This window comes from Mustela putorius, unplaced genomic scaffold (assembly GCF_011764305.1).
Source record: "Mustela putorius furo isolate JIRA1106 unplaced genomic scaffold, ASM1176430v1.1 tig00003972_pilon_pilon_pilon, whole genome shotgun sequence".
Taxonomy (NCBI): domain Eukaryota; kingdom Metazoa; phylum Chordata; class Mammalia; order Carnivora; family Mustelidae; genus Mustela; species Mustela putorius.
This window is the reverse complement of record NW_025422115.1, coordinates 26,068,763-26,091,333: the sequence shown is the minus strand read 5'-3', so window position 1 is coordinate 26,091,333 and position 22,571 is coordinate 26,068,763. Positions and strand designations below refer to the sequence as shown.

The window sequence follows — 22,571 nt, the reverse complement described above, 5'->3', positions numbered from 1 at the left end:
TAAAGGTCTTCTTTATGCGGCAGACAGACAGACAGACAGACAGAGAGAAGCAAGGGGAGGGAGCGGCAGGCGGAGGGAGAGGCAGGCTCGCAGGGAGCCCGATGCGGGGCTCCATCCCAGCACCCTGGGATCACACCTGAGCCACCCAGGCGCCCCGAAATCAGGCCGTTTTCTACACCAATCCAGCTCTCTTCTGGCCAAGCAGGGGCTCGTGCTGCACGGCGGCTGCCCCGTTCATGGAACCCTTTTTCTCTGAGGACAAGGGTGGGCACGTCGTTCACCTGCGCTGACCCCGATCCCCACGGCGACCCACTGGCGCTCCCACAGCCCCGCCCCGAAGCCCCGCCCCGAGGCCCCGAGGCCCCGCCCCCCGAGGCGCGTCCTGGGCCGCACCTGCCCCAGCCCCGAAGAGCGGCTCTGAGCGGTGGGGGACAAGACGCTGCAGAGGCCCAGCACAGGAGCGGCCGTCGTGTGGCGTTGGGGTGGGGGGCGGCTTGGAGGGCCACTTTGCGCCCCACCTGGTCTGAACCCCAGCCCAGGAGGCGGGCGGGGAGCGGGTTTGCGCGCGCCCTGTTGGAGGGTTCTCTGGAATGACCTGTCCCCACTCTCTGCGCCACCAGGGACGCCAGCAGTGAGGCTCGGACCCTCGGCGGCCGTCGGCCCTTCTGGTTTCTGTGGGTCCGCTTTCCCGCCGCTGCGGCCCCTTCCCTGCCCGACCCTGGGCTCCGCTCCGGTGGCCCCGGGAGCATGGAGCCCTTCCTCAGGAGGCGGCTGACCTTCCTGTCCTTCTTCTGGGACAAGATCTGGCCGGTGGCCGCGCCGGACGACGGCGTCCCGGGGCTCCCCGACCCTGTGGCCGGCGCTGAACCAGAGCCCGCTGCCACAGAGCCCTGCAGCCCCCCGGCGCCCCCACAGCTCTTCAGGGTGCTCTATGACTTCACTGCGCGGTGCTCGGCAGAGCTGAGCGTCAGCCGCGGGGACAGGCTCTGCGCCCTCAGAGAGGACGGCGACTACATCTTTGCCCGCAGACTCTCCGGCCCGCCCGGTACTGGGCTGGTACCCATCACCCACCTGGCCAGGGCCACCCCGGAGACGCCCTCAGACCCCCCGTGAGTATCACTTGCCCCTGCAGTCAGGGAAAAGGGCAGGACGGAGTCCCAGGACGGCATGTCCGGGGCGTCCTGCTTTCCTTCCCTCCTCCTCCTGGGGCCAGGACCCTCCAGGCCCCGCCACGCAGCGGCGGGCAAACACACAGGGGTGGGGGACAGACACCAGGGACTGTGTCCCAGTACGGCTAAGAGGGAATGAGTCCAGCAGAGCAGTCAGGGCCTGTGGTGAGTCAGCTGGACAGCGTGTGTGCATCCGCCGGCTGGTCATGCAGCACGGCCGGCCCTCGGGGGCATGGTCCAGGGAGCCCAGGGCTCCTGATGAGGACATAAGAGAGGCTGTCCAGACGCTGTGAGGGAGGAGGGGGTGACCAATGGGTGCAGGGGCTGATGTGCTGAGTCCGAGGGGAGGGCTTGTCTGCCCCCTCCCTGGTCCGCGTTCACCCGGATCTCGCCCTGCTGCACCAGCCCGCAGGGAGGTATGGGGCACACGTGGCCTGGCCTTGGGAATTGCTCCCAAATAGGCCTGTTTCGAGCGATGCAGGTAGGGGGAGCTCAGCCATTCCCCCCAACATGCCCAAAGGCCCCAGGGCCTGGGCAGTCCACAGGCTGGGCTGGCTGGCGGAAATTGGCTGTTCGCTCACCCACTCTGCAATTACGGAGGGAGGCAGAGGGTAGAGGCTCTCCCACGGGGCCTGGGAGGAGATGACCCCTCAGCCCAGGCTCAGGGTCTGCAGGACAGGGTGGCCTCCCGGCACGGCTGGGAGCAGTCTCCGCCTGGGCCCTGTCCCTGGAGACAGAGCCCCTCAGCTCTCCCACAGCCTCCTGGGGGGTTTGCACGTGGCATGGGAATGCCCGAGTCCCAGGAAGGCCCCTTCTGAGGGGACTCCGGCCCCTAGCCCCTGGCCCCGCCTGCTGGCAGGGGTGGGAGGGACCAGGCAGCCATCCTGATAGGGAGGGGCCCAGAGCCCTCCGTGGGTGCAGGTGGAGGACAGATCCCATGAGCTGCTCTGGAGGGAGGGTCGAAACGGGGTGGTGCCGGGAGGAAGTGCTAATGACTGTTTGCCTGGGCGGGGGATGAAAGGGCCGCCCACACTGGTGGTGTCATTAGCCCTAGACACCTGGCCATCTGTCCTCAGGGCCAGACCGGCTGGGCAGGGGGAGGACCATCAACCCTGCTAGTGAGGCTTCCCCAGTGTCATCCTGGCCGCTGCCCCACCCCAGGGAGAGACTCCCCAGAACATCCCTGGCCCTGGGCTCTGGGGGAGGGCTGAGGATGCGGGCACTTCTGGATCTCTGTGCGCCCGCAGCCCTGCTGTCCTGTGAAGGGCCTCGGTGGCCCTGCCCCTGGGAGCTCTGCTGGCTGCTGGGCGTCAGAGGGCAGCGCCTGGCTGCAGGGGCCCTTGGCGGATGGAGCCCCGGGGCCTTAGGGAGCTGTACCTCTTGCTCCTAATCCGTGTGTCTTGAAACGAGTTCGTCAGCTTTCCACAAGCCTGCTGCCCAACCAGGTCTGGTCTTGGGGACCCGTGACCCTGTGTGCTCTGCCCTGCTTGCCGGTCTTCCCTTCTGGTGCTGCGGGGTCTCTGCCTGTCTGCCGTTGCCTCGCTCTTCAGTCTCCAGCTCTACCCTCTGGGCAGCCCCTCAGCCCAGCCCCAGGGTTGGCTCTGGCCACGCTGGTTCCCAGCCCCTCCCTGCAGCTCTTCATGGGGCGCGCGGGCCTCTTTGTGAGGAGCAGGTGCGTCTTGGTCCCCCTCCTGCCAGTCCGCGGCCTCCCCCCAGGCTCCGGCGGCCCCATCCACCCAGCCCTGTCTTTTCAGGGCCTCCCCTCTATGCTGACTCACTCTGAGTCATGCTTTAGGTCCTCTGGAGTAAGTGCTGGTCCGGCAGCCGAGGGGTCAGAGCTAGCCCGCTGGCCCTCCGAGCCCGGGGTTTCCCCCACTTTGGAAGTGACAAGGGCCATGCGCACAGGGCTGTTCCCAGAGTGGTTGAGTCTCTCCCTTAGGGAGCAGGCCTCCTGCCCCAGGGTCCCGAGAATCTGCAGGAAGCAGGAGGTTCCAGGCTGGGAAGCCGACTCAGGCGTGGGGTTCCCCTCCCTGGATCTTGGGAAGCAGACACAGGAGATGGCCTGGGGCCAGGAGCTGTCCCGCTCTCCTGCTAAGAACATGGAGCCTGGGGAGATGCCTGTGGAGTGACTTGGGTGGCCACAGCCCAGGCGGGTGTCAGCCGGGGCCCAGCAGGCTCTCCCCTGTCCTTGTCCGTGTGCAGTTGTGTGGGCTCCTGGACTCGGGGAGCTCCCTCAGACTGTGGAGCCCCTGGGAGCCCCTGCTGCCCGTGTGCTCAGAGAGGGAGCATGTCTCTGCAGATGTGGAGGGCCAGGGGTTCGGGCTGTCCCGCACCAGGCAGGGCCCCTTCGCAGCAGACATGAGATGCTCTGAGCCTCCTCCAGCCTCCCCAGAGTCCCTGCCCAGCCTGGCACAGCTGCCTCCCCCAGGGCCTTCCTGGCCAAGCTTCTGTCGGCCCCACGGTCCACCTCTCTGCGGGCTAGGGAAGCCCAGGCTTCCGGTGGAAACCCCCTCCAGTAAGGGCTCAGCAGTCTTGAGCTTGGCAGGTCAGCCCCTGGCTGGGGTTGGGTCCTTCTGGGAGCAGGGTTAACGGGCACTCCGGGGCTGAGGTGTGTGGACGGATGGTTACACCTGACTCAGGTCACCGTTGGTGGCAGTGGAAGCTCTGTGTTAGCCCAGGAGGGCCTGATGGATCCAGAAGTGGAGGCACCGAGGGCTAGGGCAGGTGCAGACCGGGGGCCAGGACCCCTGCCCTGGGCTCTGGGAGCCCCTGGTTCCTGAGCGACGGGGGCGTCGGGCTCGGGCATCGGGGCCTCTGAGCATCGTGGGGGCAGGGGTCCGTCCGGCCAGGCCCGGTGGTGACCGCCGCACCCGTCCTCGGCAGCTGGTACTTCAGCAGCATGAGCCGCGCCCGCGCCCAGCAGCTGCTCCTGTCCCCGGCCAGCGCCCCGGGAGCCTTCCTTGTCCGGCCCAGCGAGAGCAGCCGTGGGGACTATTCGCTCTCAGGTACCGGACGGCTGCTCGCGCCTCTGCCCCCACGCTGACCTCGGGGTCAGTGCTCCCCAGACTGTGCCGGCCCCACGTCAGGCCTGGGCACCTCGTGTCCTTCCCCGGCCAGTCTGCCCACTGCAGGCTCACGCACAGGCCCCCTCCCCTTCCCTCCCCTGCCCATCCCCTGGCGGGGCTCTCTCCTCACTCCCCGTCCCCTTCACGTCCGCTCACTCTCCGACTCATCCACGCGCTGAGTGTCCCCGAGTGCCCGCCCTGCACCCCCTCACTGCCCCCCGGCTTGCAGCTGCCCGCACTCCCACTTTCCTGTGAGACGCCGAGGCCTGACCTGAGCCCGGCCCAGGGAAGGTTGTGCTGCTTATCCGGCCAGGGAGCTGGGAGGGTCTGGGGCAAGCTGCCGCCGAGACGCGGCCCTCACCTGTGTCCACTCCCAGTCCGGGCGCAGGCCAAAGTCCACCACTACCGCATCTCCACGGCGGCCGGCGGTCTCTACCTGCAGAAGGGCCGGCTCTTCCCCAGCCTGGAGGAGCTGCTCGCCTACTACAAGGCCAACTGGAAGCTGACCCAGAGCCCGCTGCTGCAGCCCCATGTGCCCCAGGTGGGCCAGGCCCCGGCAGCACCTCCCGCCCAACTGGCCAGCACACGTCCAGGGCTGTGAGCCAGGCAGCAGGTCCAGGCCAGTCTCTGAGCATGGCTGGGGGGTCCGAAAAGGCCTGAGGGCACTGGGAGCCCTGGCCGCACCTCCACACTCTGGCCAGGGCCCTGTCTGGGGTTGGGTTTGCCCTCAATGGTGCAGCATCTCCACCTCCGGGGAATTCCGGGGCTGGGCTGCGACGGGACCTGGAGGGTCCCCCAGTCCCAGACCCAGCTCTGCAGGGGGGCCATGAGGGCGGGGACAAGCTTAGGGAGGTGTCCGGGAGGGGGCTCGCAGCAGCCGCAGGCCCCAGGCAGAAGCCGTAGGAGAGGACGCTCGCTGGGCCGTGTGCCCTGGCTTGGGCAGCGGCACCCCGGCTCTCAGGGCCCAGCCGTCCTGCTGGGGGCCAGGCAGCAATCCGGCTGCTCCGGTTGCTAATGGTAGCCTGGCCGGGGCCGGAATGACTATGCGTGGGTGGCTGTCCACCCCCAGCAAAGGTGCCACTTAGGGCCGGGCTTCAGGAGGTCCACACCTGGCTGCCCCGGCCTTGGCCAGGCAGAGGGGCTGGAGGCCTGGCGCTCTGGGAGACACCGCCCCCCCTCTCCAGGGAGCAGCAGGCAGAGGCCCGGAGCGCCCCCCGCCCCCTCAGAGGCCCCCGCAGCAGGACGAGTGGGAGCGGCCTCGCTCCGAGTTCGCCCTGAGGAGGAAGCTGGGTGAAGGCTGCTTCGGGGAGGTGTGGGAAGGCCTGTGGCTTGGCTCCACTCCAGTGGCAGTCAAGGTCATCAAGTCAGGTGGGTGAGGCCTGCTGGCCCCTGCCGCCCTGCCCTCGGGTCCCTGGAGCACCGGGGCAGCCACAGAGTGGTGTGGGTGGGTCCCGGAGCCGTGCTCTCTCCCGCAGCCTACATGAAGCTCGCGGACCTCAGCAAGGAGATCCAGACCCTCAAGAGCCTGAGGCACGAGCGTCTCATCCAGCTGCATGCTGTGTGCTCGGCCGGCCAGCCCGTTTACATCGTCACAGAGCTTATGCGCAAGGGCAGCCTGCAGGCCTTCCTGGGCAGTGAGTGGCTGCTCCCCCCACGCCCCCGCTGGTGACTGTGCGGGGGGCCCAGGCTTCCATGCACCACCGTGACCCTTCGAGGCTGCTCTGGGCTTGACTGTCCGAGGCTCAGAGGGGTGTGGTGGGCTCTGGCCTGTGGGTTCAGGCCCCGGGGCGCAGTCAGAGCCTTGTGCTCCGGGTGGAGCCAAGAGCAGTGGGCTCGGGTGCATCGATGTCCCCATCCCCATTCCTGTGCCCCTCCCCGGCTCTGGTCTCTCTGGGGGTCCAGGAGCAGTCACTGCACAGCATGGCCGCCTCCGCCACGTGGCCTGGGCTGGGGGTGAGGACACTGAGGCATGGGGGGAGGTGACAGTGCAGACCCTGCCCCCCTGACCGTCCACCTTGCCCCACAGGCCCCGAGGGACGGGCCCTGGACCTGCCTCTCCTGCTGAGCTTTGCCTGCCAGGTGGCCGAGGGCATGAGCTACCTGGAGGGTCGACGCATCGTACACCGTGACCTGGCAGCTAGGAACGTGCTCGTTGGTGACGACCTGGCATGCAAGGTGGCTGACTTTGGCCTGGCCCGGCTGCTGAAGGTCGGTTCGGGCTGGAGCCCCCAACCCCGCCGTGGCTCAGAGGGGCGGGAGCCGCTCGGCCCACCCACCCTGGTTTCCCCACACCCAGGACGACATCTACTCCCCAAGCAGCAGCTCCAAGATCCCCGTCAAGTGGACGGCCCCTGAGGCGGCCAACTATCGCATCTACTCTCAGAAGTCGGACGTCTGGTCCTTCGGAGTTCTGCTCTATGAGGTTTTCACCTACGGCCAGTGTCCCTATGAAGGTGGGCTGTAAGGAAGCCTGGGGGAGGAGGCACCCGGGGGGTCCCCGGTTCCAGAAGGGGCACCACACCTCCAGGCCCCCTGCTGGGCCAGGTCAGGCCGGGAACTAGGGGGAGGTGAGCACTGTGACCCTGCGTAGCGGCAAGGCAGCCCTGCCCAGCCCCTCTTGTGGCCCCTCCACAGGACTGAGCAACCACGAGACCCTGCAGCAGGTCATGCGAGGGTACCGGCTGCCACGCCCGGCGCCCTGCCCGGCCGAGGTCTACGCGCTCATGCTGGAGTGCTGGAAGGGCAGCCCTGAGGAGCGGCCGGCTTTCGCTGCGCTGCAGGAGAAGCTGAGTGCCGCCCACAGGCGCCTCGCCCCTGCCCACACGTGACTGGGGACGCCGGACACAGGGGCTGGGGCCACGCCTCCCTGCCTGGCGTGTCCCCCCAGGACAATGCTGGCCGTCAACACATCCAGGGGCGCTGGCGGCCTGGAGCGGCCTCTGGCTGCGGTCCTCACACCCTGACAGACACATGGACTGGCACACGTGTGTGGGGAAGATGTCCCCTCAGACGGGAGGGCTGGTGTCCTCTGCTCCACGGGACCTGGTGTCCCTGGTGAGGGGAGGTCTCAGCACAGCAGTCGGGGTGGCGCCTGAATGTTGTCCGGCCGTGGAGATTTGCTGGACAGAGAAGACCTGAGACTGGGCCACGGCCCCCTGCCCACCCCTGCTGCCCCGGGCAGCCCGATTCCTCCTGGGGCCAACAGCCAGAGGCTCCCCAGTTTTTGGCAAAGTTCCCCCATGGCCGACGCTGGGCTCCCAGGCCGAGGCGGCACGGGGCCGACACGGCACAGGCTGGGCAAACCTGCTGGCTGCGTGCAGACCCGAGTGCTCGGAAAACGGGCGGCGACGGACTCACCTGCATCGTGCATGGGCCTCAGCGCCCAGACCCGGAACAGCAGCTGCAGCGGATGGGGAGGTCTACCAGCTGGTCCCTGGAAGCAGAGCTGGCCCCCATGTGGCCCAGGGCCCCGCCCCAGGGGACTCTGATACCCCAGGGAGCAGGACCCCTGCAGGACCAAGCGGCCCACTCTATCTGCCTGGGGCTGGGATTGAAATTGGGGGAGCCTGGGTCAGGCCACGGGCAGGGCAGGCTGCATGGTCATTCCTGGGGCTGAGAGACTCGAGGTCCTTCTCTGGGGGTGGGGCAAAGATCAGGGGTTCTGGGTCCCGGGTGCTGGCCCGGGGTCAGACGGGGGTGGAGCTGGATCCCATGGTGTTGGGTCAACACGCCTGCTCCTGCTCGGGCTGATTTCAAGCCACCGTTGGCGTCACTGAACGAGGAGCCGGGTGGGACACGCCTGTCCTCACTCACCAGCCAGCTCCAGTCACCACGAGAGGGACCCGAGGGGCACGGGACCAGGCAGCTGTGGTGTGTGTTCAGGGTCCTCATCCCCCACCGTCCTGTGACCCCCTGCTGGCAGCTGTGCCCCCGGAAGGCTTGTGGGACGGAAGGGCAGAGGCAAGCCAAGCTTCTTGTCCCCTGGAGGGAACAGGCCTCTATGCACCGTTTAGGGGCAGCTCTGCACCGTGAAGCCCATTAGCCCCACGGACACCGGCCCTGCCCAGGGGCTGGCGCAGTGGGAGCTGGGACCCCGCGGTGGGCACAGAGGCTGTGCAGGGCTGGAGTGGTGGGGGGCTTCCGGGAGGAGAAGGGGAGGGTGCCGAGATCACCACGGGTGAGGGCGACGCAGAGGGAGGAGGTGGGCACCAGCCCCTTGAGGCCAGACCAGCCTGGGTCGGGGCTGAGCCTCGGGTGCCAGCGTGGGCGGGGCTGGTGGGAGCAGGAGGGTTTGACCGGCAGCCTGGACCAAACCCTCCTGCCCTGGGAGCGCTGAGGGGCCTCCCGGCGAGGCATGGAGCTGGACGTTCCCCCTCCCCCCCCGGACACAGCGGCAGGCGAGTGTGACGCGGGCCTGAGGGAAGGGGTGTGCCGGGCTCGGGACCAGTGGCGGTCCGTGGTGCACTCCTGACTTGTCTGTCAGCCACAGGCCCAACAGGTATGGTCCTGGGCTTCCAGGAGGGGCGGGGGACTTTCTGTCCCAATACTTTCTGTCCCGCTTCCCTGTGTTGCCCTGGCAGAGCCCTGGACGTCTGCCCGGAGAGACACACCAAGGTCCTGGGCATGAGCTCACGACCGGGTCTGAGGGCGGGGGTGGCCGGAGCACGCTGCCCAGCAGTGAGGGCTGGACACGCCGCCTGGGCGCCGCGGAGCCCCCGCCCCCGCCTGCCCCGTGCTTTGCTCCCTGGCCCCTTGCCCACCCTCGTGGGCAATGAAAGCGGCACCAGGATGATCGCACGCTTGCTCTAATACACATTCCTCTCGATCTCAAAATGGAGTGAGTGGTGCTTATGTCAGGCTTAGTACAGGATTCCCCCGGTCATCGTCCTCCCGGAGCTCCCGTCATGAGCCAGAGTCCCCACAGCCCCTCAGACGGCGGCCAGGACCGAAGGCGCTCACCCTGAGCCCTCTCTGTGCCCCGTCCCCATCTCGCCGCAGGGCTCTTTCGGCTCTGCCCTGGCCCCCGCTGTCCCCCAGCCCACAGCCCCCGTGTGGGCTCCCTGCCTGCCCTTTACCGCGCCCTGGAGGCCAACATCTAGGATGGGTGTGGCCACCCTGGCTCCCCTCAGTGGCTGGTGGTCCAGGGGACCGAGGGGGAGGCAGCAGCCCCCTGGGCCTCCAGCCACGACCCTGTGAGCTCGCTGGCCCTCCATCGCGCGCCGTCCCAGAGGCTCCGGAGTGGGGGGCAGGGGTGACTTACCCACAGGCCTCCATCCCTCGTCCCCCCCCCACCTCGGTTCCACTCCTCCCTGAGTCCCCACCGCTACGGTGGACCCCAGGAGGGCCCTGTCTGCCGGGTTACTCCGTTGTCTCCTCCCCCACGTGGCGGGCCCACATCCTGGAGCAGGCGGGCAGGAGCAGTTCCCAGGTGGCCCTGGCCTCAGCAGGTCGGAGGGTCGGGGGGAGCCCTGGGAGTTGGGGCAGCCCAGGGAGGGAGCCCTGGCAGGTGCAGCTGTGGCTGGCCTGGCAGGGCCTCTCCTCACCAGACGTGGGCCGGCTCCTCAGCGGGGTGGGGACCGCCTGTCAGGGTCCGCCCACCGGCCCATGGCTCCCAGCCACAAGGGGTGCTGTGGGCGGCTCAGGAACCGGCTGTGAGGCCAGGAGGCCAGGAGGCCGGTCCTGCCGCGGCGTCCTGGGACCAGGCTCCCCTGGGCCCCCAGCATGTGGGCCTCTGGGACTTCGAGGCCCGGAGGGATGAGGAACGGACCTTCCGGGCGGGGCATCTGTTCCACGTGGCCGGGAAGGAGGGTAGGCGGTGGCGGGCCGCGCCACTGGATGCGGAGGGCAGGCCGCTGACTGAGGGCTGCATGCCCCACAACTACCTGGCTGAGAAGGAGACGGTAGAGTCTGAGCTGTGAGTGTCCCCGTGGCCCTTGTGGGTCCCCTCAAGGTGACCCCCGGCTCCCTGCAGCCCCTCAAGAGCTCAGGGCAGGGCAGCCCTCCAGATGGAGCTTTGTGCCACTGCGGCTGGGCGCTGGGGAGGGGCGGGGCGCTGGGCCGGCCTCCAGGAGGCCAGTGAGGACAGGGGGCCCATGACCCCACCTCCCCGTGCCCCCTGGCTGGGGCTGGACCCCACCATCCTGGTCCCCTGAGAGCTGACCGGGCTCCAGCAGGATGACAGGATATGGAGCTGAAGAGGCGTGTGGCCCCTGCCCTGGGCTCCGCCACAGTCACTTTGTGATGACCCAGAGGGGAAGGAAGGGCCCCCAGGGGGCTTCTGGGTGGCCGACAGGGAGGGGGTCTGTGTGGGAGGCCCAGGCAGGGACTGGGCCTTTTGGGGAGCAAAGCATCACTCACCTTCCAAACAGCCGAAACCAGATGCATGACCTAGTTAGAGGAAGCAGGAGGGTCATTGCGACACGCCCGTGTTGGCGTGGGCTGCAGGCTGTCCCATCCCGCAAGGAGGCGCCTGGAGGCTCGGAGCACAGAGGGCAGCCTGGGGTGAGCCTGTGCGCAGCCGCCTGAGCTCTGGGCCAGGAGGGTCCAGGACCTCCGCTGCCCGCCTGCGCCCCTGTGACCCCAAGCTCTGGAGGAGTAACGTGGCAAATGCGTGTGCGGAGACAAGCGGTGCCGTCACAGGCAGCATGGTTTCAGAAGGCGGGGTCTGGGACAGGGAACATGCGGAGCACGGCGAGGCAAAGGCCCTGAGGTCCTGAGAACCTAGTGCCTTTGAACAGCAGGAAGGAGGCAGGGTGCTTGCAGGAATGAGCAAATGAGATTCAAGATACGCTAAGTTGGCCAGGGAGGGGCGTGACCCTCAGGGGGCCCCAGGGAGGGTGAGGGGTTCCAGTGGCAGCAGTGCCTGAGGGAGTAGGGACCAAGGGCAGAGCAGCCGGCAGCCCCACCCTGCTGTCCAGGCTTATCTGAGCCGTGGCGCTGGTGTGTGGGAGCACGGGTGGGCACGTGCGTAAGTGTGCACGTGTAGAGCCTTGCCACTCAGACGCCGAACCCCAGTTCCTAAGGTTCTAGAGCAGAGTGTCTGTGGCCCGGGTCACAGGACAAGGTGGTCCCACTCATGGCATGGGAGGTGTGTTTCTGGGATAGGAGTGGCTCTGACCCTACACTCGGGGAACATGCTGGGCAGGGTGGTGGCTGGCACCTGCACCCCTCCTGGGTCACTGAGGCCTTTCCTGGTGTCCACACTGGCCACTTGGGACATTTGGGGTCTCTGATGGGCAATGAAGTGGCCTCTGGCCAGGGACGTATCAGAGGGGAGCTGTGGGTCAGGGTTGGGGGCATGGGGGGTGGCCGGTCAGGTGAGGGGGGCTGGGATTCAGGGTGGGCCGGGAGAGCGGACGTGGCTCAGAGGGCATGGGCTGAAGGTCAGCACAGGCTTAGGACTGGCCCCGCCCCCAGGTGGTTCTTCGGGCCCATCTCCCGCTTGGAAGCACAGCATTGCCTGCAGGCTGAGGGCAGCGGGTGGCGGCCTCCCTGGTCAGGGTCGGCCAGAAGCCGGGCGCCGACTACTCTCTCTCAGGTATGGCCTCCTGCGCCTTTTCCCGTCTGTGGCTCCTGCACTTGAGCTCCTGGCCCGTGGCCCGGCCCCACCCAGGCCTTCCCTCCAGGGGGTGGCTTGTCCCTGGGTCCCGCTTCCCTGGGAACTGTGCCTCGGGGCAGGACATGCCTCAGGGCAGGATGGCTGGTTCCGGAGCAGCTGTCTGAGCACCCCAGCCCAGGCGCTTCCCCCCTCACCCCTGCAGTGAGGGACAGGCAGGCCATGAGGCATTACAGGGTCTGGTGTCGCGCTGGCCGGCTGCACCTCAGTGAGGCCGCGTCCTACCCCAGCCTGGCTGAGCTCCTGGGGCACCACAAAGGCCGGAGCCTGTCCCACGGGCTGCCGCGGACTGTGCCCTGCCGGAAGGTAGAGCTGCCCGCCGCACTCCCCCTTGCTCCCCACCGTGCTCCCGCTCCTCCCCGTCACATAGGGTGGGTGTGGGTCCCGGGGTGCTCGCTGGCTCGAGGGGCCTCGGGGAGACCTGGCTGCAGGGACTCCCGCTGTCCTGACGCTGCGGTCCTACAGATGCGGGCGTGGGAGCAGGTGGCCTGGGCTGGGACCGGCCTTCCTCAGGGGCTGTGCTCGCGCCTGCGACAGGGAAGGGTCTGCTATGCTCCTGCCTGGTCCTGTGTCCCTCTGGCCCGGAGGTCTGTGTGTGGCGGACATCACAGCATCAACAATGCTGCACAGAGGCTCGTCCCTGCGGGGACGGTGAAGGCATCTGCAGGACATGGCAGAGAGCAGCCGGGGTGGGGTGGCCTCTGGAAAGCCCGGCCGCGTGCTGGACCCTGGGACCTCAGCAAGAGGTTTCCTGCATCAGAGGAGAGAGCAGAGGCCGCCTGTCGTGGGGTCAGAGTGGGGGAATTCCTGAAGGGTGGGCTGGGTGTCCCGCACCCCGCCTGTCTCTGGAGCCCGAGCCCGAGCCCCCGCCGCACTGGGCAGACTGGCAGAGACCGCACGAGGAGTTCAGGCTCTGCAGGAAGCTGGGCTCTGGGTACTTCGGGGGCGTCTTCGAAGGGATTTGGAAGGACCGGGTCCAAGTGGCCATTAAGGTGATCGCTCGAGGTGAGTGGGCCCCCTCCAGGGACCCAGCAGGCCCTCCTGGCCTTGCTCAGGGGGTGGGGTCCCACGTGCTAATGCCCGCCTGGGGGGCACCGTGTGTGGCGTCTACAACAGCTTCCCGCGGCATTTTCCTTTCAATGCCTAGGTTTTCACCTAATGCATTTATTTAAAAAGGGAATTTTAAATTCTTAAGGTAAATGAGAAACCAGTAAAAGAAACAGACCACTAGAAATTTGAAGATTCGTCTCAAATCTCCTTTAAACCCATCAGGGGTCTGGACCCCCACCTTCAGAAATCAGGGGCTCATGGGGACACACTTGGGGGTGCTCTGCCTCGCATCGGGCTTGGGCAGGTGTCACACTCATGGTGTCCAGTGTGTGATGAGAGCACTGGTGGTCCCAGCGTCCCCTTCCCGTGACCCCCAGCGGGGGGCATGGGGGGCTGGGCCTGGGACTGCACCCACCAAGGCTGCCTGACCCCGCAGACAACCTCCTGCACCAGCACACCTTCCAGGCGGAGATCCAGGCCACGAAGAAGCTTCAGCACAAGCACATCCTGGTGCTGTGTGCTGCGGCATCCGTGGGGGACCCCGTTACATCGTCCCGGAGCTCTTGGCCAAGGGGAGCCTGCTGGAGCTGCTGCGGGGTGAGCCGGCCTGCTGGGCTGCACTTGGGGCTCCTTTCCCGGGATCCAAGGGACCCATGCTTTTGGAGGGCGTGGGAAAGTTGCACAAAGGGGGAAAAACCCACATTGCCCCGTACCAGGCACAGGCTACCGGGGAGCTCTGGTGCCTTTGTCCATAGGCCCGGCTTGAGAAAGGATTTAAAGTATCTTGTGAAAACGCACCACCGATTCGTTGTAGGAACTGGAGAAGACACAGAGAAGTACAAGTAAGACAAGAACAGCCCTAGTTCCTTCAGCCCAGGTCACTGAGGCCTGCCCCGCCACAGCTTCCTGGAAGGCACTGGCCCTTCCCACCATGTTCGGATGTGTGTGTGAGCACTTACACACGCGTGCACACCCCTCCTACACACGCTCTGCACACACATGGAGGATCTCATGGACTCACAGACCCTGGTCACAGGACCTGTTCGTTTACCTCCCAAACCAAATGTGACCACTGCGGTCAGCGGGGGTTCTACGTGTTGGAGCGGCCCTGGGGCGAGAAGCGTGGGCTGCACAAAGCGTGGACCCGGGCGATTTTTACCCGGTAATGTTTGGAACGCGGAACGGAATGTTTCTCACGGAAAGTCTGACCACTGCCGCCGGGTCCCCGCCATCAGATGTCCTTCAGGACGGCGCGCCCGCTGGCCCTCGACCATGTCCACGAGCGATGCCCGTTTCGCGAGTTACCCGGTGTGGAACCGCTCTGAGGTTTTCGGCTCTGAGACAATGCTTCGAGGAGCTCCTATGGCCTTAGTGCGGGTTCCCAGAAAGGAAACAGGGCCTGGGGCCGAGGGAGTGTGCTGCCTGCACTCCGGCTCTAACCCTAACCGCCTCCTGGAAGGGTGGGGACGGGTCCCCCAGTCCAGTGTGACATCAGGCAGCTGCCCTCTGGCCCAGCCTGGCGCCTGAGCCCGGTGGCACGCAGAGTTCCTCTGACCGCGCTCCCCTGCCCCGCAGACTCCGAGAAGTCCCTGCCCGTCTCAGAGCTGGTGGACATTGCCTCTCAGGTGGCCGAGGGCATGTGCTACCTGCAGTCACAGAACTACGTCCACCGGGACCTGGCCACCAGGAACATCCTTGTGGGCGCCCACAACATCTGCAAAGTGGGGGACTTCGGGCTAGCCAGGTTCATCCAGGTAGGGCCCAGGGTGGGAGGTGGGGGTGCAGGGTGACGTCTGTGCCTGGAGCTGGGGTGTCCAGGGCTTGCCTGCCTTCAGCCTCGGGGAGGCCGGAGGGCGAGGTACAGGGCTCTGGGGCCAAGCTGTGCCCCAGTGGGGAGTGGAGGCTTCTGGAGGGCTCCAAGGCTGGAAGGGAGGCGTCCGCCCTCGCAGGGGCTGCAGGACGAAAGGGAGGCTGCACATGGGCAGGGGCGGCCGGGGAGGTGGGTGTGCCTGTGCTCACGGATTTGGGCGGCTTGCCTCACCCGTGTGATGGGGGCAGCGGAGCTCAGGGGAGACATCTCCCCCCCCCCCCCGCTCCGCACACAGAAGACAGGAGTGACAGAATGTCCTGAGCGCTCTGTCTCCATCAGACCCTCCAGGGAGGCCCCCACTCCTTCCACGCGGTGAGACCCAAGTCCCCGTGTGCACACTTCAGTTCTCAGTCACAGTCACGTTTTTGACACTTAATGGGTATCTTACAGTCATCACACGCCCCCTCAGAGCTGTTTCCAAGTTCTTGAAAGCCCCGAAGTCACCAGCTCGCTCCTGGAGCAGACCAGCTCCCACGGGCTCGACGGCTTCTCTGGCTGTTCCTGGTGCCCTCTGCTCAGGGGCCCTGAGAGCAGGCCTCTGGGGCCCTTTGCTCCCTGGCTGTCCTGATGCTGCAGTTCCTTCCTCATCGTGAGCTGGTTGCTTCTAGAGAGGCAATTCCCTCAGCACTCGGCGGCAGCTGGGAAGGCAGGCTGAGCGTGATTCCCCCGCGGCTGTCCAAGTGTGTCAGGGGAGCTGGGGGCAGCTGTGTGAAGCAGCTAGCATGCCCCCGGGGCCACCATGGCAGTCACAGACCGAGCAAGTGCTCATATGGGCACACTGATGTACGGTCCTTCAGGATTCTCCACCAGGAGACTTTCAGTCGGGGTTCGATACCCTATCCAGGTACTGGGCCCCCGACAGCGTCCCCGACGGCGGACAGGGCGGGATGGTGCCATCACCTGACTTGGCACCTGCACAGCCGGCCTCCCAGGGGTGGCACTCCGGGAGCATCCGTGTGCAGGGGGGCAGCAGGCAGGAGCTCAGCCCAGGGCTTCCTGGGAGGGGGCAGAGGGCAGCGTGGTGTCCCGGGGCGAGGAGAGGCTCGCTGGGCACCAGCTTCCAGCCCCTGCAGCCCCTCTGGCCGTCCCGCCACAGGCACGTCCAGACACGAGGCCTTCCAGAGGGTAGAGTCGGGCTACCGCATGCCCTGCCCCCCGGAGCGCCCGGCCGCTGCCGCACACAAACTAATGCTCTCATGCTGGCACAGGGACCCCGAGCACCGGCCCTGCTTCCAAGCTGTGCCGGAGAAGCTCTCCAGTGTCAGCACGTACGAGAACCCGCTCTGAGGGGGGACAGCCTCCCTGCCAGCGCCGCAGAAGGCCACCAGGCCAGGTCCCGTGAAGACGGGCCTAGTACCGTCCTGGACCTCCCATCGGGAGGACAGGCCCACTGAAGGTGCCGGCAGTTCCAGAACTGGGCTGGACACTGGGGGGCCCACCGTCTCCTGGGGCAGGGGAAGCCTGCCCTCTGCAGCCGGGGAGCGGAGGCTGCCCGTCGTCCTGTCTGCTCCTGGGACACCAGCTCCTGCCAAGTGCCAGGGCCCGCCAGGGTCAACTCCAACTCAAACTCTCCAGAAGCCTGACGACCCTCCTTTCTAAAGGGAGTGGTGCTGTTGCTGGTCCTGGACTAAAGCCCCCCTGCTCAGTCTGGACCTCCGCAGGTGGTGCGTGGGAGGGATCTGGGCTTTGGCTAGGCTCACCCTATGCCACCCAGCCCGTGCCCATCTCCTGACTTGGGGGAAACACGGACTTCCCGGCACTCTGTGAAGATGGGCTGTTTGCTGGTGGGGCACTGCTGTCTCCTGCCTGTGGCCATGGCTACCAGCAGCTGCCCACACGAGCTCTGAGGGACTCATTGGGACACCGGGGTGGCTGGCGACTGCTCTGGCTCGACTCTGGGGCACCTCTCCGTACTCTGGGTCCATCTGGAGAGGTGGGAAGGCGGACCTCCCCCACCCATCTTCCTGCCTGGACACAACAGGGGCAGACAGGAAGGCGGCTGCAGCCCCAGGGCCCACGAGCTCCGCTGATGCCTCGGCCTGGACCTGCACAGCTGTTTACAGCACACCACGGGACAGACCGGCAGGAGGGGAGCCGGGCTCCCCTGACCTCACACTAAGCCCTTCTCCTAACCACCAGGGCTGCGCCAAGCCCTGCTGGCCACTAAGCGAGTGTGGACACTGTCAGCCCACCAAGCAAGCCTGCCCAAGGAGACGGGTGGAGGATGGCCCAACCACAGCCTCCCCAGATCCCTGGTTGGTCTGTCCAGAGCTGGGTTACCTGTGGCGAGATGGTCCCTCTGGAATGCCCCCACACCCCTTACCACTCGGTGTTAATTACTGGTCCGTGTGTCGGGGGGGGGGGGCGTCCTGACCAGAATGTGTCCTACAACGGGCTGGAAGAGGCAGAACCGTTCTAGGAAGGCACCTGGAGATAGCATGGCCCAGTGGGCTGCTCCACACCAGCTGGGGCGGCCTTGGTCCTATTCCCTTACTGCCCTCCTCGAGTCAAGGGCGGGGGGCACTAGGTCCCTCGCGCTGGGGGCTCCTGAACCCAGTGGCAGGGGCCAAGTCTGAGGACCGGAACCTTAGCGGCTGCCCTGGAGGCCTCTCCTCCGCACCCGGAACTGCCTGTGCCCCCAGGCTCTGGGGGAGCCCTCCCCAAACACACTCCGCACTTGCCGAAGCACCTTGCCCGTGTGAACCTGGGCCAGACCAACTTCCCGCCCTGCCGAGAACTGAGGTGGGGAAGGGCTCCCAGGGCTCGCAGCTCACACACACCGTCAGGGCTACTGGCTGCTTGGGAGTTTATTTTCCACTTGGTGCGAGGCACAGGGTTCCAGGGTGTGTGGAAGGTTCGCATGTGGCTTGGACAGTGAAGAGTGGGACTCTCTCAACTTCCTTTTTGGTGCTTTGCTATTTTGATGGAGAACCACCCGACTGCGTCTGCCTGCAGCAGCCGGCCTGGTCTATGGGAAGGGGGGAGCGGGAGGAGGGGCTCTGATGAGCGCAGCCCCTCCCCCAGCCCGGCCTCGGCCCTCAGGATGGCGGCCCCACGTTGGCTTTGCCAGGCCGGCCACCAGGCTGCTTCCTCACGGCTTCCGGGGCTGGGTCGCTGGTGATGGTGCCGCTGGAGGCCTGGGGAGGTTCCGAGCTGGGGGAGAGCTTGTGGTCAGAGGCGACTTCCACCTGCCCTCATCTCCCGTGCTGGCCCCCGGGACCGTGTTCTCACCGTTCTGGGGACTCCAACACTGTAGCCATGAACGGGACGGTGGACTTCCCGAAGAAGAAGCTCGCCCACCAGTGGCCCGGGTCGGCCTTGGGGAGACCTGAGAGGAACAGAGTGGAGTCGTGGTGCTGCTGTCCACTGCTGGTGGGGTCCCGGGAGATGGTGCCGCCAGGCGCAGTGGACCTGCACTCACCGGGGGGGTGAGGGATGGCTTCCCCAGCGCACTCCGCACTTCCGCAGGAGCTGCTACTGGACGTGGAGCCCAGGCGGCCTGGAGAAGAGAGGCCCCGGTCAGCTCCGCAGGGCACCGCGACCCCTGCCCTGTCCACCAAGCGCCGGCCAGGCTGGCCGCACCCAGGCAGAGCCACAGGTCCCTCGCAGCCCTCCCCGCTCCCAGAGGAGGCCTGTAAGGCGGAGGACGAGGGGCTTACTCACGCCGGTAGTAGTCGTGGGTGGCCACGAGCGAGCCGCTGGAGGGGATGGCCGCCATGCCGGCGCCTGTGGGCTGCGGGAAACCTGCGCACGCAGGGGTCGGGGCGCCCCTCCGGTCACCCGCCGCCGCTCGGGAAGGGCGTTCCCCCCTCGGGCCGACCCGCCCCCATCCGGACGCCGGGGTCAGGGCCGCGGGCCAGACGGACCCGCGGGGGCGGTTCCCGGAGCGCCAGCCCCGGCGGCGGCGCGGGTCCCGGGCGGCGCCAACCGGCCCGCTCCGGCCGCAACAAAGGCGCTTTGTGCGCGGGGCCGCGGGCCTGGGACTCCGGGAGGCGCCGGTCCCGCCCGCGCGACCGCCCCCGCCCCGCGCCCCCGGCCGGCCGTCCGTCCGTCCGCCCGTCGGTGGGTCCGGCCAGCCGCGGCCGTCCCCCCGCCCCCTCGGGCCGCACGACCCCACTCGCGCGCCGCCGGGGGCCTCACCTCGGCGGCGACCCCTCGCGGGTCTCGGCGCGCGACCACAGGTGGCGGGGACGGGGACACTAGGCCGCGGAGCCCATTTGCAGAAGAGACCGCCGAGGGCCGCTGGGATCGCGGCGCCGCGCTCGCGTCACGGAGGGCGGGGGCACCCCCGGCTCCGGCCAGGCCCCGCCCCCGCCCGGCCAGGCCCCGCCCCGGTCCCCGCCCACAGCTTGGTCAGGCCCTGCCCCCATCCCGGCCCCGCCCAGCCCATGCAAGACCGCACCCCCCCACCCTCGCGGCTTCCCGCCTCCCGCCTCCGCGAGGCCGGGTCTCGGACGCTCGGACCGCTCTCCTCCGCCGGCCCTGGTGGGGGCCTGCCCCACGGCATCAGTCCAAGCTGGGGCAGCCTGGCCTGGGATTGGGGTGATTAAATGACCTTCCTACCAGGTCCTGGAGCAGGGCTTATCCCGCCCCCTCTCCTGCCCTAAAGGAGGCCTCTCTCCTGTCCCAGAACGAGGCTCCTTCGCCTCTCCGGGACTGCAGGTGGTCCACCCGGTCTCAACCTCTCCAGCCCTTTGGAGGCTGTGGGGGGCGCTGGACCCTGGCCGGGTAGGTCCAGCCTCTGCAGTGTCCCTCTGCTCTGCCTCCTCGCTTGGGAATGGAGCCTGTCCCTCTCTCATCCAGGACAGACTGGGGACTGTGGTCTGTGGGCCCCCAGCAGCGTACCCTCGCCCCAGCCGTGGGCACTGGGCTGCAGCCAGAAGCTCCTGTGTGCGTGTGTGGAGCCCTGCTACCCTTCCGGGCTTCAAAGCAGGTGTCCCTCCCCACAGTTGGGGTGGGGGGACTCCGGCCTCCAGCTTCAGCCTCCCGGTACCCAGCCCCCCCGCCAGGCCCAGGCTGCAAGAGAGGGCAGAAGCGGGAGGGCAGCAGGGGCACAGAGGGAGGCTTATTTGAACGGGCGGTGGTCAAGAGCCGCCCCCTATTCCGGGCAACCCTGAAGCGTGGGGCCTTGCCACCCTTCTCCCAGAAGGCCCTGGTTGGGGGTGGGGGGGTCTCTTCCCTGACTGGGCGGGCTTGAGAAGTCTGCAGGGCCTTCTGGGAGAAGCCCTTTTCCAGCGGGCCCTTCCCGTCTTCAAACCCCCTCAAGGATCCCCCCAGGACTCCTGGCCTCACTCCAGCTTCTCACTCAGCAGAAGGGACCTCAAGGCCTTGGGAGGGGAGGGCCTGGCAGTCCCTGGATAGGACCCTTCATAGGGCTGGGTGAGGGTTGGGACTGTAGACTTCCCGACCGGGACTTGGCTTGGGCCGCAGTGTGGTCTGGGGCCCCCGAAGGGCAGCTCGGTCTCCGCCTCCTTCATCTCTTCCCGGTGGGCCAGTCCATTGCAGGGGTTCTCACCAGGGTCGGGGGGTCTCACACACGAGGGGGACAACCTGACTGGGCAGGATGGCCACAGGTACCTGCCAGCTGGCTCACATCCTGCCGCTTCCCCAAAGCCTGCTTCACGCCCAGGGACCTTCCCCTCTCATTGACTCTCAGCACCTCTGGGGTGGTTTCCTGGCCCCTTCAGGGGGCTAATTCGGGATCATGAACTAGGGGTGACTTTAGTGCAAATCGAATTTAATTCTTGAGGGACATCTGCCATCCCTGCCTCACCCTGGCACTCACCCAACCTAGAGTCTGGTAGTGGGTCAAGGGCACCAAAGCCACACCGTGGTGTTCCTGGCTCTCGGGGGCCATGCCAGGACGCAGCCATCTCTGCTCATGGCCCCTGGAGCCGCCCACTGGGTGACAGCAGCCTCCCTCCTCTGGTCTCAGCTCTGGAGCCAGTCCCTGACCACATGCTAACCTGAAGTGGCCGGAAGAGCCCCCCCCCCCCCCCCCGCCGGCCAGCATCCACCCAGCGGGCTTGCCTGGTGCCTGTGTCTCTCCTGACTCAGCCTCCCCTGAGAAGCAGGACTGTGTGCTGGCAGCCTCTGGGCCCCATCCCCGAGCGAGGGGCAGCTCCCAGTGGGCTTAAATCGTGATGGGATTTGGTGTCTGGGTTCACAAAACTGTGGGGGAAACTGAGGCCAACAGCCCCTGCCTTCACTGTCCAGTAAGGAGCAGAGAGTCCGGCAGGGATGCTGGAGAGGGGGTGACAGAGTGAGGTGTGGGTGGGGAGGGGCTCTCGTGCCGCCGGGAGGACGGTGCGGGCCCTGACTCAGGCCTTGCAGGTTGTGCCACTCGGTCCGTGGGTGTGTTAAGCCATGGCTCAGCCGGACAGCCAGGAGCCCCTTGCAGCAGAAGGGCCGGTCCAGAGGGCAGGGCCCCCACTTGGGGAGACGAGACAGCAGGGGTCCGAGGCAGGTGGAGATGAGGGAGATGAGGGAGGGACCAGCAGGGAAGCCAGTAGCGCCTGGGACGGGGGCCTGAGCCTGGAGTAGCGCCAGTGGCAGGGCCTGAGCCTGGAGAAGTAGCCGGGCCTGCTGTGGCCGCGGAGGTCACCTAGAAGGCAGATGGGTCAGTGCCGCTGACCCCAGAAGGGAGGAACGTTCTGGTAAGAACCAGGCTTGTTGAAACCCTGGGATCCTGGTGGTTCAGTTGGTTAAGCAACTGCCTTTGGCTCAGGTCACGATCCTGGAGTCCCAGGATCGAGTCCCGTGTGGGGCTCCCTGCTCAGCGGGGGGTCTGCTTCTCCCTTTGACCCTCCCCCTCTCACGCTCTTTCTCTCTAATAAATAAATAAATAACAAATAAAAGTGAATGAATAAATAAATAAAATCTTAAAAAAAGAAAAAAATAAGAACCAGGCTTGTTCCTCTCTGAAGGACCCTCAGCCGTGGGGCTCTGCCCCTTCCCTAGACTCCCTTGTCCCCACGGTCCCTGGCTGAGTGTGTGGGTGCCTTGTGGTGTGTCTTCCCCGTGCCTCCTACAGGACGGTGGTTTCCGGGCCCAAAGCTTGAAAGGTCAGCTTGAGGGCCACCAGGGCCTTGGACAGCTCACAGGGCCGGGAAGGGGGCTTGGGCTTGCGGCCAGGTCACGATCTCTGAGGCAGTGGGGTGCCCACTCTGAATCCGGGCAAGGTGGTTACAAGGGGCACGGCTTGGGGGTGGGGGCTCAGTGGGGGCTGATGTCGTCCCTGGGGGCCTGGGTGGGTCAAAGAATGCTCCCGGGAGGGGGGGAAAGCAGTAGTGGGAGCAGGACAGCTGGGACTTGGGGGCTGCCGAAGGAAGGGGCCAGCTGCGGGCTGCCAGGGCTTCTGAGGCAAGGGGCTGGGGGCTGGAGGCCGATCTGGCCTTGCTGTTGGGCTTCCTGGCTGGGACGTATCTCTCTGTTCATCCGGAGCTGATGGGAAGCCCACCATGTGCCAGGCAGTGCAAGGCCTGTGTACGTAGAGGTGGGCAGGGGGGCAGCCGGGCTGCCCCCAGCTCAGTCTCCGGAGGTGGAGAAGGTGCTGTGGCAGCCCTGGGGCTGGGAGGTACAGGGGCCCTGGCCCCCAGATCCCTGGCACGCTGGGCTCTAGGTGTGTGGGGGAGGGGGTCGGGCCTCTGTCCTGCCTCCAGGTAGGGAGCAGTGGGCGAGACGTCCCCGTGACCCCCGCAGCGGGCACGCCAGGCAGAGCCCCGACTCCTTGTAGGGCCGCCCCGCGGTCTCAAGGCTCCTCCTTGTGCTGGGCTCACCAGCAGAGCTTGGTCCCCGGGAGA

The 22,571-nt window shown here is 67.0% G+C and overlaps 3 protein-coding genes across 3 annotated transcripts; 2 read left to right on the top strand and 1 right to left on the bottom strand.

Moving 5' to 3' along the window:
- Positions 1–417: 417 nt before the first annotated feature.
- On the top strand, positions 418–9,052 carry SRMS (src-related kinase lacking C-terminal regulatory tyrosine and N-terminal myristylation sites). The gene is made up of 8 exons (XM_045070694.1): positions 418–1,109; positions 4,053–4,174; positions 4,612–4,775; positions 5,461–5,602; positions 5,710–5,868; positions 6,261–6,442; positions 6,531–6,687; positions 6,869–9,052. The coding sequence occupies exons 1-8, from the start codon at positions 748–750 to the stop codon at positions 7,060–7,062; spliced, it is 1,482 nt and encodes a 493-aa protein (XP_044926629.1). The 5' UTR covers positions 418–747; the 3' UTR covers positions 7,063–9,052.
- On the top strand, positions 8,589–17,694 carry PTK6 (protein tyrosine kinase 6). The gene is given in 12 exon segments (XM_045070610.1): positions 8,589–8,693; positions 9,850–10,148; positions 11,651–11,709; positions 11,712–11,771; positions 11,995–12,155; positions 12,701–12,854; positions 13,336–13,440; positions 13,443–13,496; positions 14,475–14,685; positions 14,735–14,757; positions 15,299–15,613; positions 15,866–17,694. Coding segments are annotated over 12 exon segments (1,737 nt in total). The 3' UTR covers positions 16,057–17,694.
- Positions 17,559–19,061, bottom strand: PPDPF (pancreatic progenitor cell differentiation and proliferation factor). Its single transcript, XM_045070693.1, has 5 exons — positions 18,910–19,061; positions 18,433–18,513; positions 18,191–18,268; positions 18,001–18,097; positions 17,559–17,922 (listed from the first exon to the last, which is right to left on the bottom strand). Exons 2-5 carry the CDS (start codon positions 18,485–18,487, stop codon positions 17,808–17,810), a joined length of 345 nt encoding a protein of 114 aa, XP_044926628.1. The 5' UTR covers positions 18,488–18,513; positions 18,910–19,061; the 3' UTR covers positions 17,559–17,807.
- Positions 19,062–22,571: the final 3,510 nt, after the last annotated feature.

Excerpts from the sequence above, each read along its gene's own strand:
- SRMS (XM_045070694.1), top strand. The coding sequence starts at position 748 with ATGGAGCCCTTCCTCAGGAGGCGGCTGACCTTCCTGTCCTTCTTCTGG. Across the intron at positions 4,175-4,611 it reads TGGGGACTATTCGCTCTCAG|TCCGGGCGCAGGCCAAAGTC; the intron begins GTACCGGACGGC and ends GTCCACTCCCAG. Across the intron at positions 5,603-5,709 it reads AGTCAAGGTCATCAAGTCAG|CCTACATGAAGCTCGCGGAC; the intron begins GTGGGTGAGGCC and ends TCTCTCCCGCAG.
- PPDPF (XM_045070693.1), bottom strand. The coding sequence starts at position 18,487 with ATGGCGGCCATCCCCTCCAGCGGCTCGCTCGTGGCCACCCACGACTAC. Across the intron at positions 18,269-18,432 it reads CACCCACGACTACTACCGGC|GCCGCCTGGGCTCCACGTCC; the intron begins GTGAGTAAGCCC and ends TCTCTTCTCCAG. Across the intron at positions 17,923-18,000 it reads GTGTTGGAGTCCCCAGAACG|CTCGGAACCTCCCCAGGCCT; the intron begins GTGAGAACACGG and ends GCTCTCCCCCAG.